The sequence below is a fragment of the Diplotaxodon limnothrissa genome, linkage group LG22 (assembly GCF_057381915.1).
Source record: "Diplotaxodon limnothrissa isolate DT_005_m linkage group LG22, D_limnothrissa_male_GT1.1, whole genome shotgun sequence".
NCBI classification, from domain to species: Eukaryota; Metazoa; Chordata; class Actinopteri; order Cichliformes; family Cichlidae; genus Diplotaxodon; species Diplotaxodon limnothrissa.
Window position 1 is genome coordinate 20,652,710 of NC_140616.1, and position 19,750 is coordinate 20,672,459.

Consider the following 19,750-nt stretch of genomic DNA (forward strand, 5'->3'; position numbering starts at 1 on the left):
GGTTTCTTTCCTTGCACAGACCCGAATTTCAAGCATAGTCCATAAATTTTCAATATGGTTGAATCCATTCCAGAAGCTTAATGTTAGCCTGCTTTATCCATCCAAATATGCGATGTGTTTCAGATCACTGTCCTGTTAGAACAGCCAATTGTATCCAAGTTTCAGTCGTCTTGTTGTTAATTTGAGGTGACGCTGAAGAAGTTTGAGGTATCCCTTCTTCTTCTTTACTATTCCAACCACTTTTTTTTTTACTGACATGATGCATGTGAGGCATGATGCTACCACCAGCTGGCACAGTGTTCTTAGTTTTAAAGCCCCACCTTTAGTCCTCCAAACATACCACTTATCATTGAGGCATCTCAAATTCTGTGTCATCTGAGCATAAAACCTTCTCCCAGAAGGCATTTGGCTTGGCTATGTGGGCAGCTGCAAATTTCAGTACATCTTGAAGGTGTTGATTTTGAAGCAGGGGTGTCTTTCTTGGTCAGCACCCTCTCCGTCCCTGGCAATATAAAACTCACTTTATTGTGGACAGTCATGCTGTTTCAGCAGTTTCCAGTTTCTTGCAGGCTTGAGCCTTGGTGGTTCCTGGGTTATTCCTGAAAGTCCTAACCAAATTCTTCTCATCTGAGGGTGAGAGTTTGGGTCTTCTCACAGACCTTGGGAGAACATCTGAATAATAACTGATTATCTAAACAGTTTCTTAGAAATTTCTCCAAAAGTTTCTACAATTTTCCTTCTTAGGTATTCACCAAGTTCACTGGACTTTTCTGTTTGGTCAATCCACCGAGTGCTGTCAAGCAAACCCTTATTATGCTGGCAAAGAGAAGCTACCAGTTGTAGTCAATCATGATCACTAAGAAGTGAATAGAGCTCATCAAGTTGGATGAACAATATGTATACATATATCTGAGCCTGTATGTATACTTTTAACTCTGTGTGGATTAGAGAAAATCCAAAATAAATTCAAACTCATGCATTAAATTCTTGATCTTTTAAAGTCACTAAATATGTATGCTTTACGGTTCAAATAAATTAAAAATACAAAACGACCATTACCTTTATGTCCTTGATAAGTCCATGTAAACTTCTGAATACAACTGTACATATCATTACAATTCTGCACAATCTTTTAAAACATATAAATGTGTCCACTGCTTCATCTCTGCAAACGTGCAAAAAGTTTACTGGCACTCACCGAGGCAATCAGCGTCTGGTTGCTGGGCATAACACAAGCATATCTCGGCTATGAGTCGATTACAACTTGTAAAACAAACTACCGCTACCAGATATTTACAATAAACAATGCATGCAATGATGTTGATGACAGCTTTTATTTTGAACACATAAAACAAACAAACCAATAAATATGCACATATTGTTTCTATCAAACTGGATGTTTTCCAGTCAGTAAATGTCCCTATAGTGATCCATATACCAAGACACGACAGGTTTTCGTGCATTAACAGAATTCCATCCAGCTATAACATTCACGGTGATCACATGGGATTGAGACCCTTTGGTCTGTAAAACCTCCTGCACCGTTCTAGATGGGAATTACTGGAAAACTGTTTGCCGCAAGTACTGCACTTGTTACTCTTGGTCTGGCTTTGCAGGTGTTGAACTAAACTCTGCAGACGGTAAATGTCTCCCACAGATTCCACAAACATGGTTTTTATCCCTTATACAGTATGTGTTTGCACATGGGCTTTCAGTCTGTACATGTAATGGAAAATCTTCCCACACAGGAATAGGAAACTGGAGCTTTGATTGGTCGATATCTGGCTTCACAGGAGGTAACAATCTTTTCACACACAGCTTTGTCTTTGATCTGAGCGCATCTGAACTTGAGCAAAGTGTTTTTGTGTCCTTTGACTTCTCAGTCTTGCTGCATCTTCCATCTTTGGAACCTGCACTGATTCCAGTAGAGTGCAGAGTTTCCCAAGTCAGTGCCGATATATCACACACCATGCATTTGGGAAGAGATTCCATTGCCTGAGCTGAAGGTGCAAAAAGAGAGAATCCCTTGCTGCTTTCACTCATATTTCAAATAAAACTGTTCACATAGTCAATGACGACAGAGTCCTGGGGGCGGCTTGGCTCTAGACTTTGTTCTCTCATTTGATTGCTACCTTTTTCCTCGTCTTTGATCTGCAGTTGTGAGCACTGCGTCTGATGTGTGTCTGTCACTCAAAGGTTTAACAGCTGAATTAAAAGCCTTCACCTTTTCAAAGCTATTTAAAGTCCAGTTTAAAACATTAAAAGCACAACACAATAAGACCCAGACATACTTTCCCCTTGTTCATGAGTGAGGGGAGAGTGACAGACAGATTGGTGTGATGTCAGCAGTGATAAATGAGGTCACATGAGGAGAAGACACACAACAAGTCTGGAAAATAAATGTGAATTTGAGGATTTAGTTACTAAAAAAGACACTGCAACAGTAGTCAAATGTTGATGGAAGGTGTAACCGGACAAACATTAACACAGCAAGTGCTGGATGATCTGCTTGCGGGCAGTTCATAATCATTTCTGGTCAGAGATTTGTTGCATGTGTTGAGTTTTACTTGAATTTGTTTCACTGAGGAGAATAATTTAGGTGACCAGTACAACAAGGGAATATAATCTGGAGATAGGGGTATTATTCTGGTATAGCAGCAAAGTATTGCCTAAACCTCAGTGACATATAAATGTGAAATCTTACACAACCAAATACAATAGCGCCACATTCAATGAAAAATTACATATAATTTAAAAAAAAAAAGCAAAGCTTTTACATTTTTTTGCTCTGGACTTTGGAGTCTGAGACATGATTACCCAGCGATGTACTGGTCTGCATCACATTTAAAGGCACTACTAACACAAACAATGTCTTTTTACATAAGGGCAAAACACACACTCATTATTGTACTAAACAAATAGTTTCATAAAATATTTTGCTGGTACATTAATTATGGCTACATTGTGACATTATTTTCTGAGCTGTCATTGTAGGAAAAGCACAGAAAGCTACAAATGAGAATCAGCAGCTTGACCGGTATGTTAAAATCATACACCAGTCACGTGAAAGCCTTTTTTCTACTCCAATGTGTTCTCTATATAGTTTCTGTCAACCATAACCTTAACTCTTAGTGAAACAGTGAAACTGAGAGTTGAGGAAGGGTAAAAAAAAACAAAAAAAACTAAACTAATAAACAACAACAAACAAACCCAAAATCATATATTGGATATAAAATTTGTTTTTGTGATATTAAAATCAAATTCAATAAAACAAACCAACACAAAGATGTATGCCCAGACCTAAATCCTACAGAAAATCTGTGGGGTGCCCTGAAGAGGGCTGCGCACAAGAGATGTCCTTGCAATCTGAGCTGACACCAAAAAACACTGTCACACTGAGCCGAAACAGTGCAAATACAAAAATTTGTGCATCCCCCCCATTAAATACATCTTGATCGTGTTACATATTATTTTACCAATCCGGTAAACTGATATTCTCACAGTTGGTGATGTGCTTTGAAAGTGAGGAAAGTAAAGCCTCCTCACAGTGAGGATAAATACAGCTGCTTAGTTTAACACTGGTGTCAGATACATGGAGCAGTAAAACAAACAAACAAACAGCTGGACTGGTGCACATTCCCTTTAAGTGTTTATTTTCTGGCGCATTTATCATCTGCTAGTTCAATGAACCAATCTGAAGCCCCGGCTAAGTTGGATTTGATGATATTGTCCAGCGGCAGTGTTGGTCAAGTTACTTGAAAAAAGTAATCAGTAACTAATTACTGATTACTTCCCCAAAAAAGTAATCCCATTACTTTACTGATTACTTATTTTCAAAAGTAATTAATTACTTAGTTACTTAGTTACTTTTTTAAAACACGATTTACAACCTGAAGAGGTGATAAAGCGATAGATCTTTCAGTCCAATTCTACTTTTTCTACATAATCCATCATACAAAATGTAATCAAATGGAAAAGTCTGTTTTTTTTAACTTGTTTTATCAGTTTTAATCTTTTAACTTTATGCATCAAGCAAAAATTTAATTATATGCAACATTCTCTGACGTGAATAAATTAGTTTAACATTTAAAGCTATTTTCTACACATTCCAGCACATGAAATAAAATATTTTTTGTGTTTACACTCACTCTTTCAAATAGATGCAAGTAAAACACAGCAGAAAATAAATAAAGTCAAAGACTCAGCGGTCCTTTTGCTCTATTTTCACCTGTAAAGCAGGACTGCGGTAGGCGGAGGTTTACCCTGGTGCAGGTGTGCCGCAGCGGTCAGTGGAAGAATCCGCGAGTTTCTCTGTGAATTTCTCATTACGTCGTTGCGCACTCGGTGCTTACTTGGAAGTTTAGGGGTTTTTTTCGCTGTAAAAAGAAGAAGTTTTCTTCCCACGCACAACGGACACTAATGTTTTTGTCACTTTTTATGGAATCAAACTCAAAGTAAGGTCAGTACTTCCACACTTTAAACGCTGCACCTCATACTCTCTCCCACAATCGATATATGATCCATTGTTGATCTGCACACAGCTGTTGTCACTAACGGCGCACTCGCTTACGTCACTGTCGTGAGACATTCTCGCAAAAAAATCACGGTTTTAGTAACGCAGTAACGCAGCGTTCCTACGGGAAAGTAACGGTAATCTAATTACCGTTTTTGCAATAGTAATCCCTTACTTTACTCGTTACTTGAAAAAAGTAATCAGATTACGCGTTACTGCCCATCTCTGTCCAGCGGTTATGCTCGTTTTCTTCGTTTGGATGGGTCGCCTGCTTCTTGTAACTTGTATTTTTTCACCAAGCACTTCAGAAGCAGGAGCCTGGAGCCGTCTGAAGACAACTTCCGTTCTTCCACTTGACTCACCTTCACCCCACAGGGCGAATCCGCTGCCTCTGTTTCTTCTTCCGACTCCGATGGAAACTGCGGGACAAGCGGTGCTGCTGCTCCCAAAGGTTACATAGTGTCAGTGTAACAGTTTCATCCTAACGTGCGTCAAGCCTGATGAGGAGACACAACTGCTTCTATTGTGTTATTTTGTTGTACTTTATTTGAACTATTTAAAATTGTACGCACATACTTTATTATTCTTTGTTTTATCAAGCTCTTATACTCCGTCTTTCAGTACTGCCAGATATACGTTTGGTAACAAATTTGTTAGACCACTAAATAATTTAAGGTTTATGCCACATCTGCCCTGAATGAACAGTACTTTTAATTATTAAAATCGCAAGCGGAAGAGAAGGGATTTTTTTTAGGTTTCTGTAATGGTTAATCCACCTATAAGGGTAAGCTCTTTAATCAAATTGGCATTTTTACTGCTAAAATTCTATTTACTGTGGTTTTCAGTGACAGAAAAAAAACAAACTAATGAAAAAAAAATGAAAGCACATTATTATTATTTTTTTCTTTTTCAAAATTACAGTCATTTACTTCAATTTTTGAGCCTTTTTTTTTTTTTTTTTTTTTGCCTGTCCCGTTTGGCTCTTTTGCCATCAGAATTGTTGTCTAAAGGCAAAGAAAGATGCCCAACGGATTTACTTTACCAAATGGACCATCCCAGCCTTGCCGTATTGGTCTATTTGATTCACCTTTGTTTATTTTATTTTCATTTGCTGAAGAGGAACATTGATAAAGGGCAAAAAACAAAAACCCACAAAACAAACAGACAAAAAATACATATATCAATCACCTGGATCACCTGTTGAGAAAGAAAAAAGAGAAAACAAGCAAAGAAAAAGAGAGCAATATAATAAACAACATCACCGCCATGATCTATGTGAATATAACAGTAAATACTAAATATTAAACATTATTGTGCAGCACAAGAGATCGACAGCGCACAGTGTGCTTTGAGGTAGCAGCCAAAAAGGGTGTAGTTTGTGTGTGTGAGCACCCGTGTGTACACCTGTGAGCGTGAGCGCGCTTGTATTTAAAAGGTTCCTTTATGTAATGATCTGCTAGAGGGTGGGGAGCCACGGCCCCGTCCTCCTGGGCATGAAGCAGGTATGGAGGAGATCAAGGCTCCAGACCCCAACAAGCAGCCACCAGGAGTGAGCCAGCGGGTACCTGGACGCCCATCCCCGGACACAAAGAACCACCAATGCACTGATGTCTGAGGGCGTCTGCCACTGGCAGGGGGAGTGGTGGAGGGAGATAGGCCTCCATACCATGGAGGGCCTGAGATGTCCCTAGAGAGGTGGCGTCTGATACCCAACCTGACATATAGACACAAACAAACAGGCACACACAGATACAAACACACAGATACAAACAGCCATTCCCACCCTCATGCTCTCATATGCAATTACTCAGCAGGTTGAATTTTTGAACCTGAATAAATGAATAATTAAAAAGTTTGTTTGCGGTTGAACATTTGAAGGTCCATCAGCTTCAAATTTTGTGAATACAAATGTGAATTCAGCCATTAAAAAAAGTAAAATTACTTTTACAGATTTTTTAAAATATTTGTGTTGTCTTGTTCTTACAACTTAAATTTATTAAGCACTGTAATTCCTTTTTGTTGAAGGCACTTTTTTTGGTCCATCAGCTTCTGCGTTTCCCCATAATTATACTGTGGCTCAGCAGCAGGGGAGGCTGACACTCCATCAGCTCATCACGCCTCCCCTGCATAAAAGAGTATGCCAGGACCTGAGGTGTTGTTGTTGTGTGTGTGGCTGGCAGCTGAAAAGCTGCAGCAGAGAGAAGAGGAAATAGCAACCGAAATAAAGTGTTAAAAGAACGAACTATGTGGTCGGGTCCAACATTTATGCCACATATACAGGTAAACACAGAAAATCTGTTCTGTCCCCCAACTTACAAAGGTCACAACAGGTCTTTATTGGTGAGGCAAAATAGAAAACATTCAAACAGACAAAGACACAATAAAGACAATTACAATTAAAAATCATTCAGTCTTATATTTTATTTTCTAGTCTAAAGACAAACAGACAATCTTGTGCACATGTCAGATCATTTGTCCAGCAACTGTCTTTTTCCAAGATTGATCTGTTTATATATCAAATTTGATGCAAAATGCATTTCAACAGATTTCTGACCATAATAATAGTAAAAGGAAACTCTTATAAAAGAAAAAACTATTTAAAAAAAAAATAGCCACAGGACATTTTAGGCATGTTTCTGTGATCCTAGGATGTCCCAAGGGTAGGCTCGAGTTTTCTGCATGAGAAGGAGGAGGGCCGTGGCTACATTCATGCTCACAGAGATCGTTCATCTACGCGGCATCGGCCCTGAAATTGTTTTTACCCCTGTTAGACCAAAAGGAAATAAATATTAAACACTTTTTCTTTTTTACATTTTTGTTCACACATGGTGATACTGATCACTGTTTTGTTGACCCTTATGGGTGGTAAAACCTGACTCTTGCCTACCTATCCATAAAGTCACCCTTTGTACTGCTGTACTGCTGACAATGATATGAACTACTGAGTTACTTGTTGCTTCTTTGAGTTTCTTTCCACACGAGGAACCTAAGTGAAATATTCATTCATCTGTGGAAAGTTTAAAATATCTGAACGGTGAGTTGTGCAGAGACGTTATCCTAGAATATTCTTCAAAACGAAGGTTAGAGTGTGGCACTTCCTACCTCCTACTGCTTTCCTTTGTCTGTGGGATGGGAGAAGCAGGTGCTGATGGCAGCGCTGGCTTATAGAGGAAGGAATATGCGAGTTTGTTTCTCACACAGTACGTGTAGGTGTGATCACAGTCCAGTCCCAATGGACAGCAGTGGTATCCATCGAGACAACATTTCCCCTACAAGAAACACTTTTAGTCTCTCGAACAATAATAATGGAGCACTTTTTAATTAAAAGCTGCAGACGTTCAGATGAAAGCTGATTTCATGTTAGTGGAAGATAAAAGGAATTTCATTACATTCATGTGTTGTATTGCACAAGAGTATTTAGGCTGACTCACGGGAGAGTAGGGACAACAGAACCAGCCTCCTTTTGGGTGTCTGCAGCAGGTAGTGCCATCGGGACAGTAGGTGTAACTGTCACAGTAGACCATTGAACTCTTTATTTGATCTGGGACGTGGCTCTCTTTAAACAAACTATTAACTACATGTGCACAAGCAGTATAGTTAGGAACAAATGCATTTTTCATTATGGCTTACCATGCACTTCTTTTAATCATACTTTATTTCACTAAAATGCACTAAAATCCAAAAACACAATAGATAAGAACAAGAGGGACAATAACAATAAGGCCATTCTGCATAATGAGCAGTTAAGCCTGTTATGATGATTGTAGGGAAGAATTTTCACTGGGGAAGTGTGTTAAAAAGGGAAGCCTTTAACTGGATTTTAGTAATGTGATGAAGCACATTTCCCCGTTATTAGACTAAACCGTTAATAACAGAAAGCAGAATAAATTTTTAAGTAAAAATAAACCCATGTATAAATGGGAATATATAAAACAGTACCCAGATGAACACTTTGACAAAAACATTTATGTTTACTGAAGAGGAAATATGGGGCAGCATGGTGGCGTGGTGGTTAGAGTTGTTTCCTCACAGCAAGAGGGTTTTGGGTTTGAATCCACCATCTGGATGTTTGCGTGTTCTTTATGGTTTCTCTCCTGGTATTCTGGCTTCCTCCCACAGTCCAAAGATATGAATATAGTGGGGGTTTATTAATTGGTGATTCTAAATTGTCCTGAGGGGTAAATGTGAGTGCAGATGGTTGCCTGTCTGTCTGTGTTAGCCCGACAACAAACTGATGACCTCTTTGTACCCTACAACTCACTCTATGCCACCACTCCTTGCAAATGTGTTTGCAAACCTCACCTACTTTTTCCACCTCTACATCCCTTCAGTGACAGATCTCATTTGTTTTAATCTGCAGCAAAACAGCGATTCCAAACATACACTAAAGATCTCAATATGCTCCAAGAGATGGTTTGCCTTTTATTGCTAAACTCTCTACTGAGAAAAAATGATGCCGTTTGAATGGATCTAATTGATATAAAATGTTTGCATTGTTAACAAAAGTATATTTGAACACATCCTCAATGCATGCCTTCTCCCCAGTGCTAAAAAATTTGTTTCGTCCTATTCCTGCAGGAGTTGTGTGATTTGTAGCGGTTTCAGTTGTTCACTGATGAACACTGAAATGTTAGTGAGGTTCACCTGCTGTATTTGTTGTGCTTTATAATAAGCATAAACCACTGATCACGTGTGACAGGGCCAAAGCCATCAGCGCACTGTGAAACAGAATTTCCATTAAATTACAGTAAAACACTAACAACACGACCCAACATTCACTGTGATCACTCCAGTGTGCTGTATCAGCAGTAGGTTTTACAGTTTAAAAATAATGATCTCAACTGGCTCATTTCTACTTTTTTGTTTTACTGTAACATATAGTTGTATGACCTGATGCACATTTCATCACAAGTACTGAGAACTTCCTGCAGGATTCTTGCTACTGCTAGCTAAACCTGAAACACGGGATTTGCCCACACAGTCACTGGAAACCACTTCACACAACAAAGTCTAAATGTCAAATAACTGTAACAACCATCAAAATAATGATAATGATAAACATCCATGAGTAGATGTATGTAGGTGCAGGCTCAGTACTTTTGTCCATGTAAGTATGAGCTTCACTGTCACCACTTTAGGTTGCTTCCAACTGAGCTGTACTGGAATTTAATTCCATAACTGCCAAGCATGCAGGAAGGTAGCACCAAAGGAGGAATTCAGAGGTATTTTAAGCTTGCAACACAAACAGGTTTCTTTGTTTTTTCTTACTAAACAACAAGCTGTGGTGGAGTGAGTTGAATGTATTGTCCAAAAAGAATACTTCCCTATCAACTCCTCTCTCTCTCTTACTATGATTGTGTGTGTTTTTCTTTCTTCTTTTTTTAAATTATGTATTGTTAATTGTAAGAGTTTTTGGAAAGCTTTTATTTCACTGGGTATTTTCTCACCCCACTAATCTGCTTACCTGTTTGAAAACTAGAGGTGTAACAATACTCCAAAACTTCTGTTTTGATATAGGAAAATATATCAATTTTACAACACTGATATGATTTAATAAAGGATTTACTTCTCGATGTGGGTATAAATGTATGGGGAAGAGGGAACTTCCGGATACGAATTGTGGGTGATGAATTTTCTGATTTTTATACATGCTAGACATGTGGTAGAGCTCTAATATGCATCTTTTAATTAGTTTGTGTGAGATAGCGTGGCCAAAGTGGCTGAAGAAGAGCAGAAAACAGATGCTGTCCATTGTAGCAGGTGATGTTTTTTTAACAAACAATGTGACTAAAATTATTTTTGCAAAAACCTCCACAAATCAAAGGCTCAAATGTTAAGCTTGGGCAAATAAATATAACTGAATTTAAAACAACCAAAATTAATATTGAGTGCACCAAGCTAAATTGACCTGGTCTTCTCCTCCTGAACAACTGAGTTCTTCTGTTTAAATACTCTCAATCGTTCCAAACAAATAGTCTCTAAAGGAATTTTTTATATGATGGGTAAGACTGAATATTATAATCATCCATTTATTGATGCTGCTTTTTACCACCAACAAAACACACTATTAAAGTGTAGCCATTACATTTTACAATAATGCATACATAACTGAAGCAAACAAATCCCTAGTTTTCTTCCCCCTCTGTACCTGGTTCCATCCATCAAAAATAAACAGGAAGATATGAATACACAAAGTGAAGCAGCACGTCCGTAAGTAAGGTAAGTTCACACACAATAATTTATTTCATTTGGATTTTTTTTTTGTCTTGTTTCCGGTTGATTCTGAGTGAGGTTCCAGTGTGTTCTTGCTTATTTCAGTTTAGTTTTACTGTCTGTGTCCTTGGGCAAGATTCTGACATCCAAGTTGTCTCTCGCACATCCATCAGTCTGTGTGTGAAACTTCGGTGTAAAAAGTGCTTAGACATAGAAAAAAAAATCACTTGTATTGTGTACTTGTGTGTGTGAATGGATGGCTGCAGCATGGAGAGGTGAAGCACTTTGAAAGTGCGTAGAAAAGCTCTCTAGAAATGCTAATTTAAATGTTTATGTTTTAGCTGAACTTTTATTTGTCTTAATGATTATAATATAGGGGATTACAAATTCAATAACCACTCATCGTCACAGAAAATACAATATAAATGCATAAATATATGAATAGTTTTTAAATATTTCTTTTAAAAATGTACACTAGTGTCAGACAAAGCCAAGCTATCCACTGCACACAGCTAGAGGGACCCTTCAGTTATTTAACATGCCCTTCGGTGTTTCTATGTGACTGAAAAAAGGTAGCCTATAATCTCCATCACTTCGCTCCGTGCTGTGAATTTAACTGAACGTGGCCTTAAATGTAAAACATGGCATAAACAGTGTTACACCTAATGATAAAGTGTAAAGAATTAACAATGCACTTCTGTCAAACAACATATTTAAGTGATTTAATGAAACAATTTAAAATGAAGCGACAAAGCAAGGATGACTCATTTAGTTAAACACCTTCTCGTCTCCTGATCACTCTCCGGTGGGAGGGAGGAGAGGAGTCAAGGAGAGGAACTGAGAATGTGCAATTTGAGAAATGAGAAGAGGGCGGGTCTTACCCATCTATCCATCCTTCCATCCATCCATCCATCCATCCTTCAAAATGGCCACTAAGGGTCAGCAGAAGCAAGCTGTAAACAACCTGTCTGTAAACATTCTGATATTTCAGCAGTTCAGTAGCCTGATGGCTTTTGTGTAAAAGCTATCCCTGAATCTGCTGGTGCAGGTGTGGATGCTCATGTACACTCCTACCTGACTACAGGAACTTGAAGAGTGTGTGGCTGGATTAAAGAGGATCCTCTGGGCTGTTCTCCTACAGTGCTGTCTGTAGAGGTCCTGGATGGCTGGCAGTTCAGACTTGGTGATACAATGTGCATATCTGGCCATCCTCCATACAGCTTTGTGGTCCAGAGCATTACAAGTGCTATACCAGGTTGTGATACAGCCTCTCAATGGTGCCGTTGTTGAGTATTCTGGGGTTTATTCCAAACCCTCCTCATGATATGCATGTTCATGTGGATAACCTGTCTAGCAACACCAGGCTCCACTCGTAGTTTCTGACCACGTGAGGAATCTAAGATAAATATTTGCTCCAACTCAAATATCTATGTTGCAAATGGGGGACAGATTTATTCCATTTGCTGTGATGTTGTTCTGTGTTTTCAACACTAGGTGTCAGCAGCAAACAGCCCGTTTCCAAAAGAGTGACCAAAACATGGAATAAGTTAGCAGTAATGGATCTGCAGTTTGGAAGCTTTTTAGGCTGGCAAGACCAACAAGGGTTTGTTTTGTTTGTTTTTTCAGTTTGTTCATCAACTTCAAAGTCTTATCTTAATGAAGTATTGCGATAAAGTTGTAATTCATTATGTTGGACTGGTGTAGAGCAGGCTGTGGTGTTCATGGGCACTCAGACTGCGATGTGAAAAGAAGATAAATGAATGACTCCATGACCCAGTTTGGAAGAAGATGTTATTTTTATTGGTTAAGTGTGAAAAGTACACAAAGGAAGGAAGAAACCATAAAACAAATCAGAAGCCTTTCACCTTACTACCTTAAATTCAACATGCTGGTCTATACTCACTGACACTCAGTCACAGGGGCAATATAAGACAATGGAATAGATAAAAACCACATTTCCATTACTAAAGCAATAATTGGTGACTCTCCATTATAAAATATGCAGTAACATTAGCTTAAGCCTGTAAAGCTTCATCCATGAAATAATTGCCAGAAAATTAAAATTTTCTGAAAGTGGAGGATTTATTGAACCTTCTGACAAATTAAAACAAAAAGAAATTAAATGTTAATTTGAAAGTATAAGATTTAATTTTCACAATTTTTTACACCTGTGTACCGGTACTATTCTTCAGCATGGCAAAAAGAATTTTAGGGCAATTTTTAACAAAAATAACCAAAAAAATCTATCACAGTGGACTTTAAAGCCATCTCAGCATGTGTTACCATAACGCAAGAGGGGTTGCAGGTACATCTATAGTCACAGCAGCTGAAAATCTGCTTCCTGTGTCCCTGAAATGATTACAAATTGTTCAGTTCGAACAAAATATTTTGGTCAGAATGTTTTGTGTACTCTAAAACAGCATCTATTTAAGTTGCCCCTTCAGATCACAGTGTGGGATGTTTAGAGAAGGAGAAACTTAAACCTGGCGGGCTGTAAAAGGCAATTTTTGCTGCTCTACGATCGAGCCAGCTTGTAACTCTCTGCCTCATTTGATCACTAAGGGGCAGCAGAAATAAGCTCTACTGCTGACACTGAACTGGAATCAACGCAAAATATTAATTTCTCTGTGGGAGATTTGTGGTTATTTATCTGCTACATGCTCTTTGCATGTTTGAAGCCAGTGTACTTCGGATTTATTAAAATCTTTCAAGGCTGCAAAACTATGAAGAAAAAATACTCAGAGCTGAAGAAAGCCAATGAGTCAGTAATAACTCTCTGTGATATCATCACCACAGGGTTCATCATGTGACAGTATGTCAACATCACTGACCAAGCCCACGACTATCATGACATTTAGCTGTTGTTAAATCCTGGTTGGTGCTCAGGTATGCATTGGTATCACATGACTTGATAAAACACCAGTAAACAAAAAAAGGTCTGTAGCCTTTAAAATTGATCTGAACAGTGAGTCATGCAGTGAAATTATCCCAGGATGTTCTCCACATGTGAAGGTGGTTAGAATGTGGTGTTTCCTACCTTCTTCTAGTTTTCTTTGTCCTCTGAAGTTGGGATGAAGGACGCAGGTCCTGAAGGTAGTGCTGGCTTGCGGAGGAAAGGATATGTGAGTTTTTCCCTCACACAGTGCTGGTAGGTTCGGTCACAGTCAAATCCAATTGGACAGCAGTGGTAGCCATCCAGACAACATTTGCCCTGCAAGAAACACTTTTAGTCTCTCAAAAGAATAATTATCATAGCTGCAAACTTGCTTCATGTCAGTGGAAGATAAAGGGAATTTTATTAAAATCATGTGTCTTATTGCACAAGAGTGTTTAGGCTGACTCACAGGAGAGTAGGGACAACAGGTCCAGCCTCCTTGTGGGTGTCTGCAGCAAGTAGTGCCATCAGGACAGTAGGTGTAACTGTCACAGCAGACCATTGATTTCTTTATTTGATCTGGGACGTGGCTCTCTTTAAGCTCCTGGAGTGGAGTTCCAGGCAGTTCAGGGGGGGCTGGTTTCTCTGCAGCTTCCTTCTTCACCATGGGTATGGTCAGCCACGGCTGGTCTAATTTCTCACAAGTCATGGTAACCAGGTTACAGCGATATCCTGACGGGCAGCAGTGGAGCAGGTCGGCACAGCACATGGCCTGCAAAGTAAGTAAGACGAGCAGAGCTTTTTAACAACCAACAATCAAGTTACTGCACTGGCAGAAAGTTTCTGACTTACATTTGGATATGAGCAGCAGCCATATCCAATATAAGCCTTGCAGCAGGTTGTGGTGTCTGGACAAGTACTCCCATCAGGACATATTATATAGCATGAAGCATATCCCCACAGAAACACACCGAATGACAAACACAGACTGATCCTCAACATCTGGAAGACAGAATCAACATGACTTTGCAGATTTTTTTCTTTCTGAACTAAAAAGGTCAGAGTTTGTAACTTTAATGTGACACACTTGTTGTGTTTACATACACTGCTAAGATGGTGAAGGGTTGCTTACAAGGGGGACTGAATATGAACATATACTCAGTTACCAGTAGGGGGCTCTGTGACTAAGGATGATGGAAGGAGAGAAGAAGTGAAGTGTATGGTGAGATGTAAAATGGCGAACTACTGCTGAATATATACGTTCCATTACAAACCAAGCCGTCTCCGTTCTTCTGTCGAAACACCACAAATTGGCGACGAGGATGAGTGCATCAGTTCCGAGTCCACCATCTTTTCTTCCACATGTGGGTGAGCCGCCGATTCCATTTACTACATGGCGGAAAATATTCGACAATTACATGCTAGTAATCAATGCCACGGGAGACGCATGGCCGGATGCTAGGAAACGCGCTGTTTTGCTACACTGCTTGGGCCCGGAGGGACAGCGGTTATTCTACACGTTACCGGAGCAAGGTGATACATATGCTGACGCCATGAGCACACTGGAGAAGCACTTTGTGCCGAAAGTGAATGTCGTGGCGTGCCGTCATACATTCAGACAGCGTATGCAACGAGCGGATGAGACTGTTTCTCAGTATGTGGTGGCTCTGAGAGCATTAGCTTCATCTTGTAACTTTGGACAAATGGAAAGTGAAATGATAAGAGATCAGTTGATCTCCAATGCTCATCTCAGCGCTGTGAAAGACAAACTGTTACTGGAGGATGAACTCACACTGGATAAGGCTCTAACTATTGCGAGCCAGGTAGAAGCAGCAGTCAAAAACGCTACTCTACTCTCCACACCCGGCTCGTGTCCGACCGCGCCTGTTCAGACAGTCGACGCGGCAAATTCCCACTCTCACCAGAGGAGAGGACCTCGCCCCGCTAAAGGCTGCACTCCAGACCAACGCAAACGGGGAGGTTCAAAGCAGCAGCAGCGGAAGTGCTTCAGGTGTGGTTCTCACAAGCACTTAGCTAATGATAAAAACTGCCCGGCTGCTTCTTCAAAATGCAATAACTGCGGGAAAAAAGGACATTTTGCCAAGGTATGTAAGTCGTCAGTCAGTGAAGTGAGAGAAGTAGTGGTTCCAGAATTGGCAGTACTGTGCGTGCAAGATGCTAAAATGATGGCAGCTATTCAAGATAAGCTTACCTGCACTGTCGACATTGAAACTGTACAAGGTGGCTCTAAGACAGTAGAGCTGATAGTAGACACTGGAGCTTCTGTGTCTATTCTGCCAGAAACTATCTACAGACAGTATTTTGCAGACTGTTCACTGGTGCGACCTAAAGTCAAACTAGTTACTTATGCTAAAGATGAGTTGGCTGTGATGGGTTGTCTGCCTGCATCAGTTGCACTGCATGCACAGAATGAGAAAGTTCCTGCTTCCTTCTACATTGTCAAAGCTGGTTCCCCACTATTAGGCCTCGACCTCATTAGAGCACTGAACGTCTGCATCGTCGGAGGCAAAGTGGATCGTATTCAGGATGAAACTGCAGATGAGCCGGATTCGTCTAACCAGAAGTCTGCTGTGTACAATGTTGATCCTATTCCACCAGCTCAACTTGGATGTGTTAAAGGGTTCATCCATAAAGTACAGGTAAACAACAATGTGCGGCCTGTACGCCAAAAGCTGAGACGCCTGCCATTAAGTGTACGTACAGAGGTGTCAGCAGAACTCTCTCGCTTACTCAAAGCTGGCATAATTGAAAGGATCGATGCAGCTGAGTGGGTGAGTCCTTTGGTCGTGGCCAGAAAGCGAAAAAAGGAGTTGAGACTGTGTGTTGACCTTCGTGAACCCAATAAGAGCATTATTGCTGACTGCCATCCTCTTCCTCATATGGAGGATCTGTTTTCTGACTTGGCAGGTGCCACTCACTACAGCCAGATTGACCTCAGCTCAGCATACCACCAATTACCTTTGCATCCGGAGAGCCGCAAGCTGACTGCTTTCATCACTCATGAGGGACTGTTCCAGTTCACACGTGTCCCATTTGGCCTAGCATCAGCACCTTCGGCGTTCCAGAAAATGATGCAAACGGTCCTGAAAGATCTGCCTGGTGTTCGCAACTACTTGGATGACATCATCGTCTACGGAACATCAAAGGAGGTGCATGATACACGCCTGCAAGCTGTTCTCCAACGTCTCAGAGATGTCGGCCTGCAGATTAATGCTGGGAAAAGTTCCTTCTGCCAGTCACACATCACATTCCTGGGCCATGTAATCTCAAAGGAAGGCCTACGTCCAAGCCAACATCACCTTACTGCTATTGCTGAGGCTCCTGCTCCAAAGGATATGGCTGCATTGCGCTCGTTCCTGGGTTTGTCATCCTGGTTCAGTAAATTTATTCCAGATTATGCTACACTGGTGGAACCACTGCGACAGTTGCTGAAAACAGACATGAAAGTCGAACTCCAGTGGAACGAGGCAGCACATGAGAGCTTCAGTAACCTGAAAAAACTCCTTCTGGAAAGTCCCGCACTTGCCGTCTATGACCCTGACTTACCTGCTTTTATCACCACAGACGCATCAGACTATGGGCTAGGCGCTGTGTTGACACAGTTACATCCAGATCAAGTGGAGCGGGTTGTGGCGTTCGCCTCCCGAACACTGTCTCCTGCTGAAAGAAAGTACTCCACCACAGAAAAGGAGGCGTTAGCCTGTGTCTGGGCGGTGGAAAGATGGCGTACATATGTATGGGGCCGCAGATTCACACTTCGTACTGACCACCAAGCTCTTACTACCCTTCTCAGCACCAAAGGTATGAACAGAGCGGGCATGAGAATCGCACGATGGTCTGCAAGGCTGATGTGTTTTCAGTATGATGTGCAGTACCGTCCTGGTGTTCAGAATGTCATCGCAGACTGCCTCTCACGGGTTCCCCTGATGTACTCCAGCACTGACATTGATGCTGAAAAAGACCTTCTCTTGGAGATAGCTGAAGTTTCTCCTCTCTTGACAGCGACACCGTTGACAGATTTTAAAGCTGAATGTGAGGACTGCCCTGACCTTTCTCTGCTGCAACAGGTTATCCGCTCAGGCTGGCCTAAGGTGAAAAGGTCTCTCCCACCTGAGATACAGCCGTATTTCCTGGTGCGACATGAACTTGCTGTGGAATCACCGTTGGTTTTCCGGGGGACACGTCTGGTGGTCCCAAGGTCCCTGCGGGAAAAGGTGATATGCCTCGCACACGAAGGTCACCAGGGCATAGTTCGCACAAAGCAGCGGCTCAGAGAGCTTTACTGGTGGCCATGCATGGATACTCAAGTCCATGCGATTCTGTCATCGTGCTCAGTCTGTCAATTGTGTGACAAAACGGCCAAAACTGCTCCTACTCCCTTACAGCCGGTTCAGTTTCCAGATGGTCCCTTTCAGCATGTGGCCGTTGACATTGTTGGACCTTTTGACCGCGGGTCGCAGGACTGCAGGTTTGCCATCACACTGGTCGATTACTTCAGCAAATGGCCAGAAGTAGCCTTTACTTCATCAGCTACTACAGACACTGTGATTAGGTTCTTGTCTTCAGTTTTTGCACGGGAGGGAAACCCTTGTGAGCTTACCACAGATAATGGACCACAATTCACTTCATCTGCCTTTGCTGATTTCCTGACGGAAAGGGGCATCAAGCACATCAGAACAAGTGTGTATCACCCTCAAGCGAACGGGTGTGTTGAAAGATTCAACAGAGTGCTGAAGGACTGTGTTCAGGCTGCACAGGTGTCCCAGAAGCTGTGGAAGCCCGCCGTGACAGAGATGCTACAGAATTACCGTGCTACAGCTCATGCAACGACTGGAGCAGCTCCGTTCCAGCTTCTCAGAGGGAGACCCATGAGAACAAAGCTAAATGTCCTGCCGTTTCCCAAAGACACAGGACAGTATGACCAATGCAGGGCCAGAGTCTCTCACCAGCAACGTAAGAGTAAACGCTACACTGATGCAAAGAGGGGGGCAAAACCTCCCCAGCTTGTGGTCGGTGACAGGGTGCGGATACGTAAACCTTTCCGAGTGGGGAAGGGAGAGAGACAGTTCACTGATCCACTGTCAGTGCAGCAACAGACTGGACTGAGCACCTTCATCTTGAGTGATGGAAAGAGATGGAATGCAGCCCGTCTCTCACTCTGCCGCGCAGAGAATGCTGAGCCGTTGCAGGCTGGTGACGAGGTTGAAAATAACACAAGAGAAACTCCTAAAAGACCTTCTGTTCCTAACAGACCGAGACAGTTACCAGCTTGGACCAAGGATTATGTTATGAAATGAGTTAAAAAAAAAAAAAAATGAAAAGAAAAAAAAGTGAAAAAAACACGCTTGAGCTGTTGGGTGCTAATGTTAAGTTCCATACTGCTAGTTTTGAGGTCCAAGTATAATAGAGGATTGATTTACTGTGATTTATTTGTGAGTTTTGTGACTTAAGGTTGTTAAGTTACTACAGTAACCTTAACGGTACAAGTATTCATTATAAAGGACGATTTAGGCACCATAACAAGATTGTATGTTAAGATCACGGGTATAGTTCAAACACCCAGTAATGTTATAAGTGAAATAGGTATTGAAAATGCTGTCTGGTTGCAAAGTTTACTACTGATAATGTTCTGTGCAAATAGTAATGTTGCCATGCTAAGTAAGTAATACTGAGGTAGTAGAATTCTGTGAGAATGAGGAGAGATGTTGTGTTTACATACACTGCTAAGATGGTGAAGGGTTGCTTACAAGGGGGACTGAATATGAACATATACTCAGTTACCAGTAGGGGGCTCTGTGACTAAGGATGATGGAAGGAGAGAAGAAGTGAAGTGTATGGTGAGATGTAAAATGGCGAACTACTGCTGAATATATACGTTCCATTACAAACCAAGCCGTCTCCGTTCTTCTGTCGAAACACCACAACACTGAAGTCCAATTTTAGTAGCAACAACTAAACCATAAAACACTTTACAAAAAAGTTCACTTCTTTTAATCACTTACCTTTAGGCAGTGAAGAAATTCAGCAGCTTCCTGTGATGCCTTTCACACTTTCCCCTCTGCTGTATCACACACAGCTCTATATAGTACAGGTCAGACACTCCCACTGAGTAAGAATGAAAGATTAAC

General features: G+C 41.0%; 1 protein-coding gene across 2 annotated transcripts; it reads right to left on the reverse strand.

Moving 5' to 3' along the window:
* Positions 1–7,243: 7,243 nt before the first annotated feature.
* On the reverse strand, positions 7,244–14,603 carry LOC146609878 (progranulin-like). 2 transcript variants are annotated; one of them, XM_085346400.1, is made up of 4 exons: positions 14,454–14,603; positions 14,071–14,373; positions 7,616–7,782; positions 7,244–7,277 (listed from the first exon to the last, which is right to left on the reverse strand). In XM_085346400.1, exons 1-4 carry the CDS (start codon positions 14,601–14,603, stop codon positions 7,244–7,246), a joined length of 654 nt encoding a protein of 217 aa, XP_085202526.1. The 2 variants fall into 2 exon arrangements, with proteins under 2 accessions (XP_085202526.1, XP_085202525.1); XM_085346399.1 differs by lacking the exons at positions 7,244–7,277; positions 7,616–7,782 and adding exons at positions 12,914–13,075; positions 13,764–13,937.
* Positions 14,604–19,750: the final 5,147 nt, after the last annotated feature.

Coding starts and splice junctions, on each gene's coding strand:
- LOC146609878 (XM_085346400.1), bottom strand. CDS start 14,603: ATGTTGAGGATCAGTCTGTGTTTGTCATTCGGTGTGTTTCTGTGGGGA. Junction 14,374..14,453: donor GCTGCTGCTCATATCCAAAT/GTAAGTCAGAAA, acceptor CTTACTTTGCAG/GCCATGTGCTGTGCCGACCT. Junction 7,278..7,615: donor ACAAAGGAAAGCAGTAGGAG/GTAGGAAGTGCC, acceptor TTGGTCTAACAG/GGGTAAAAACAATTTCAGGG.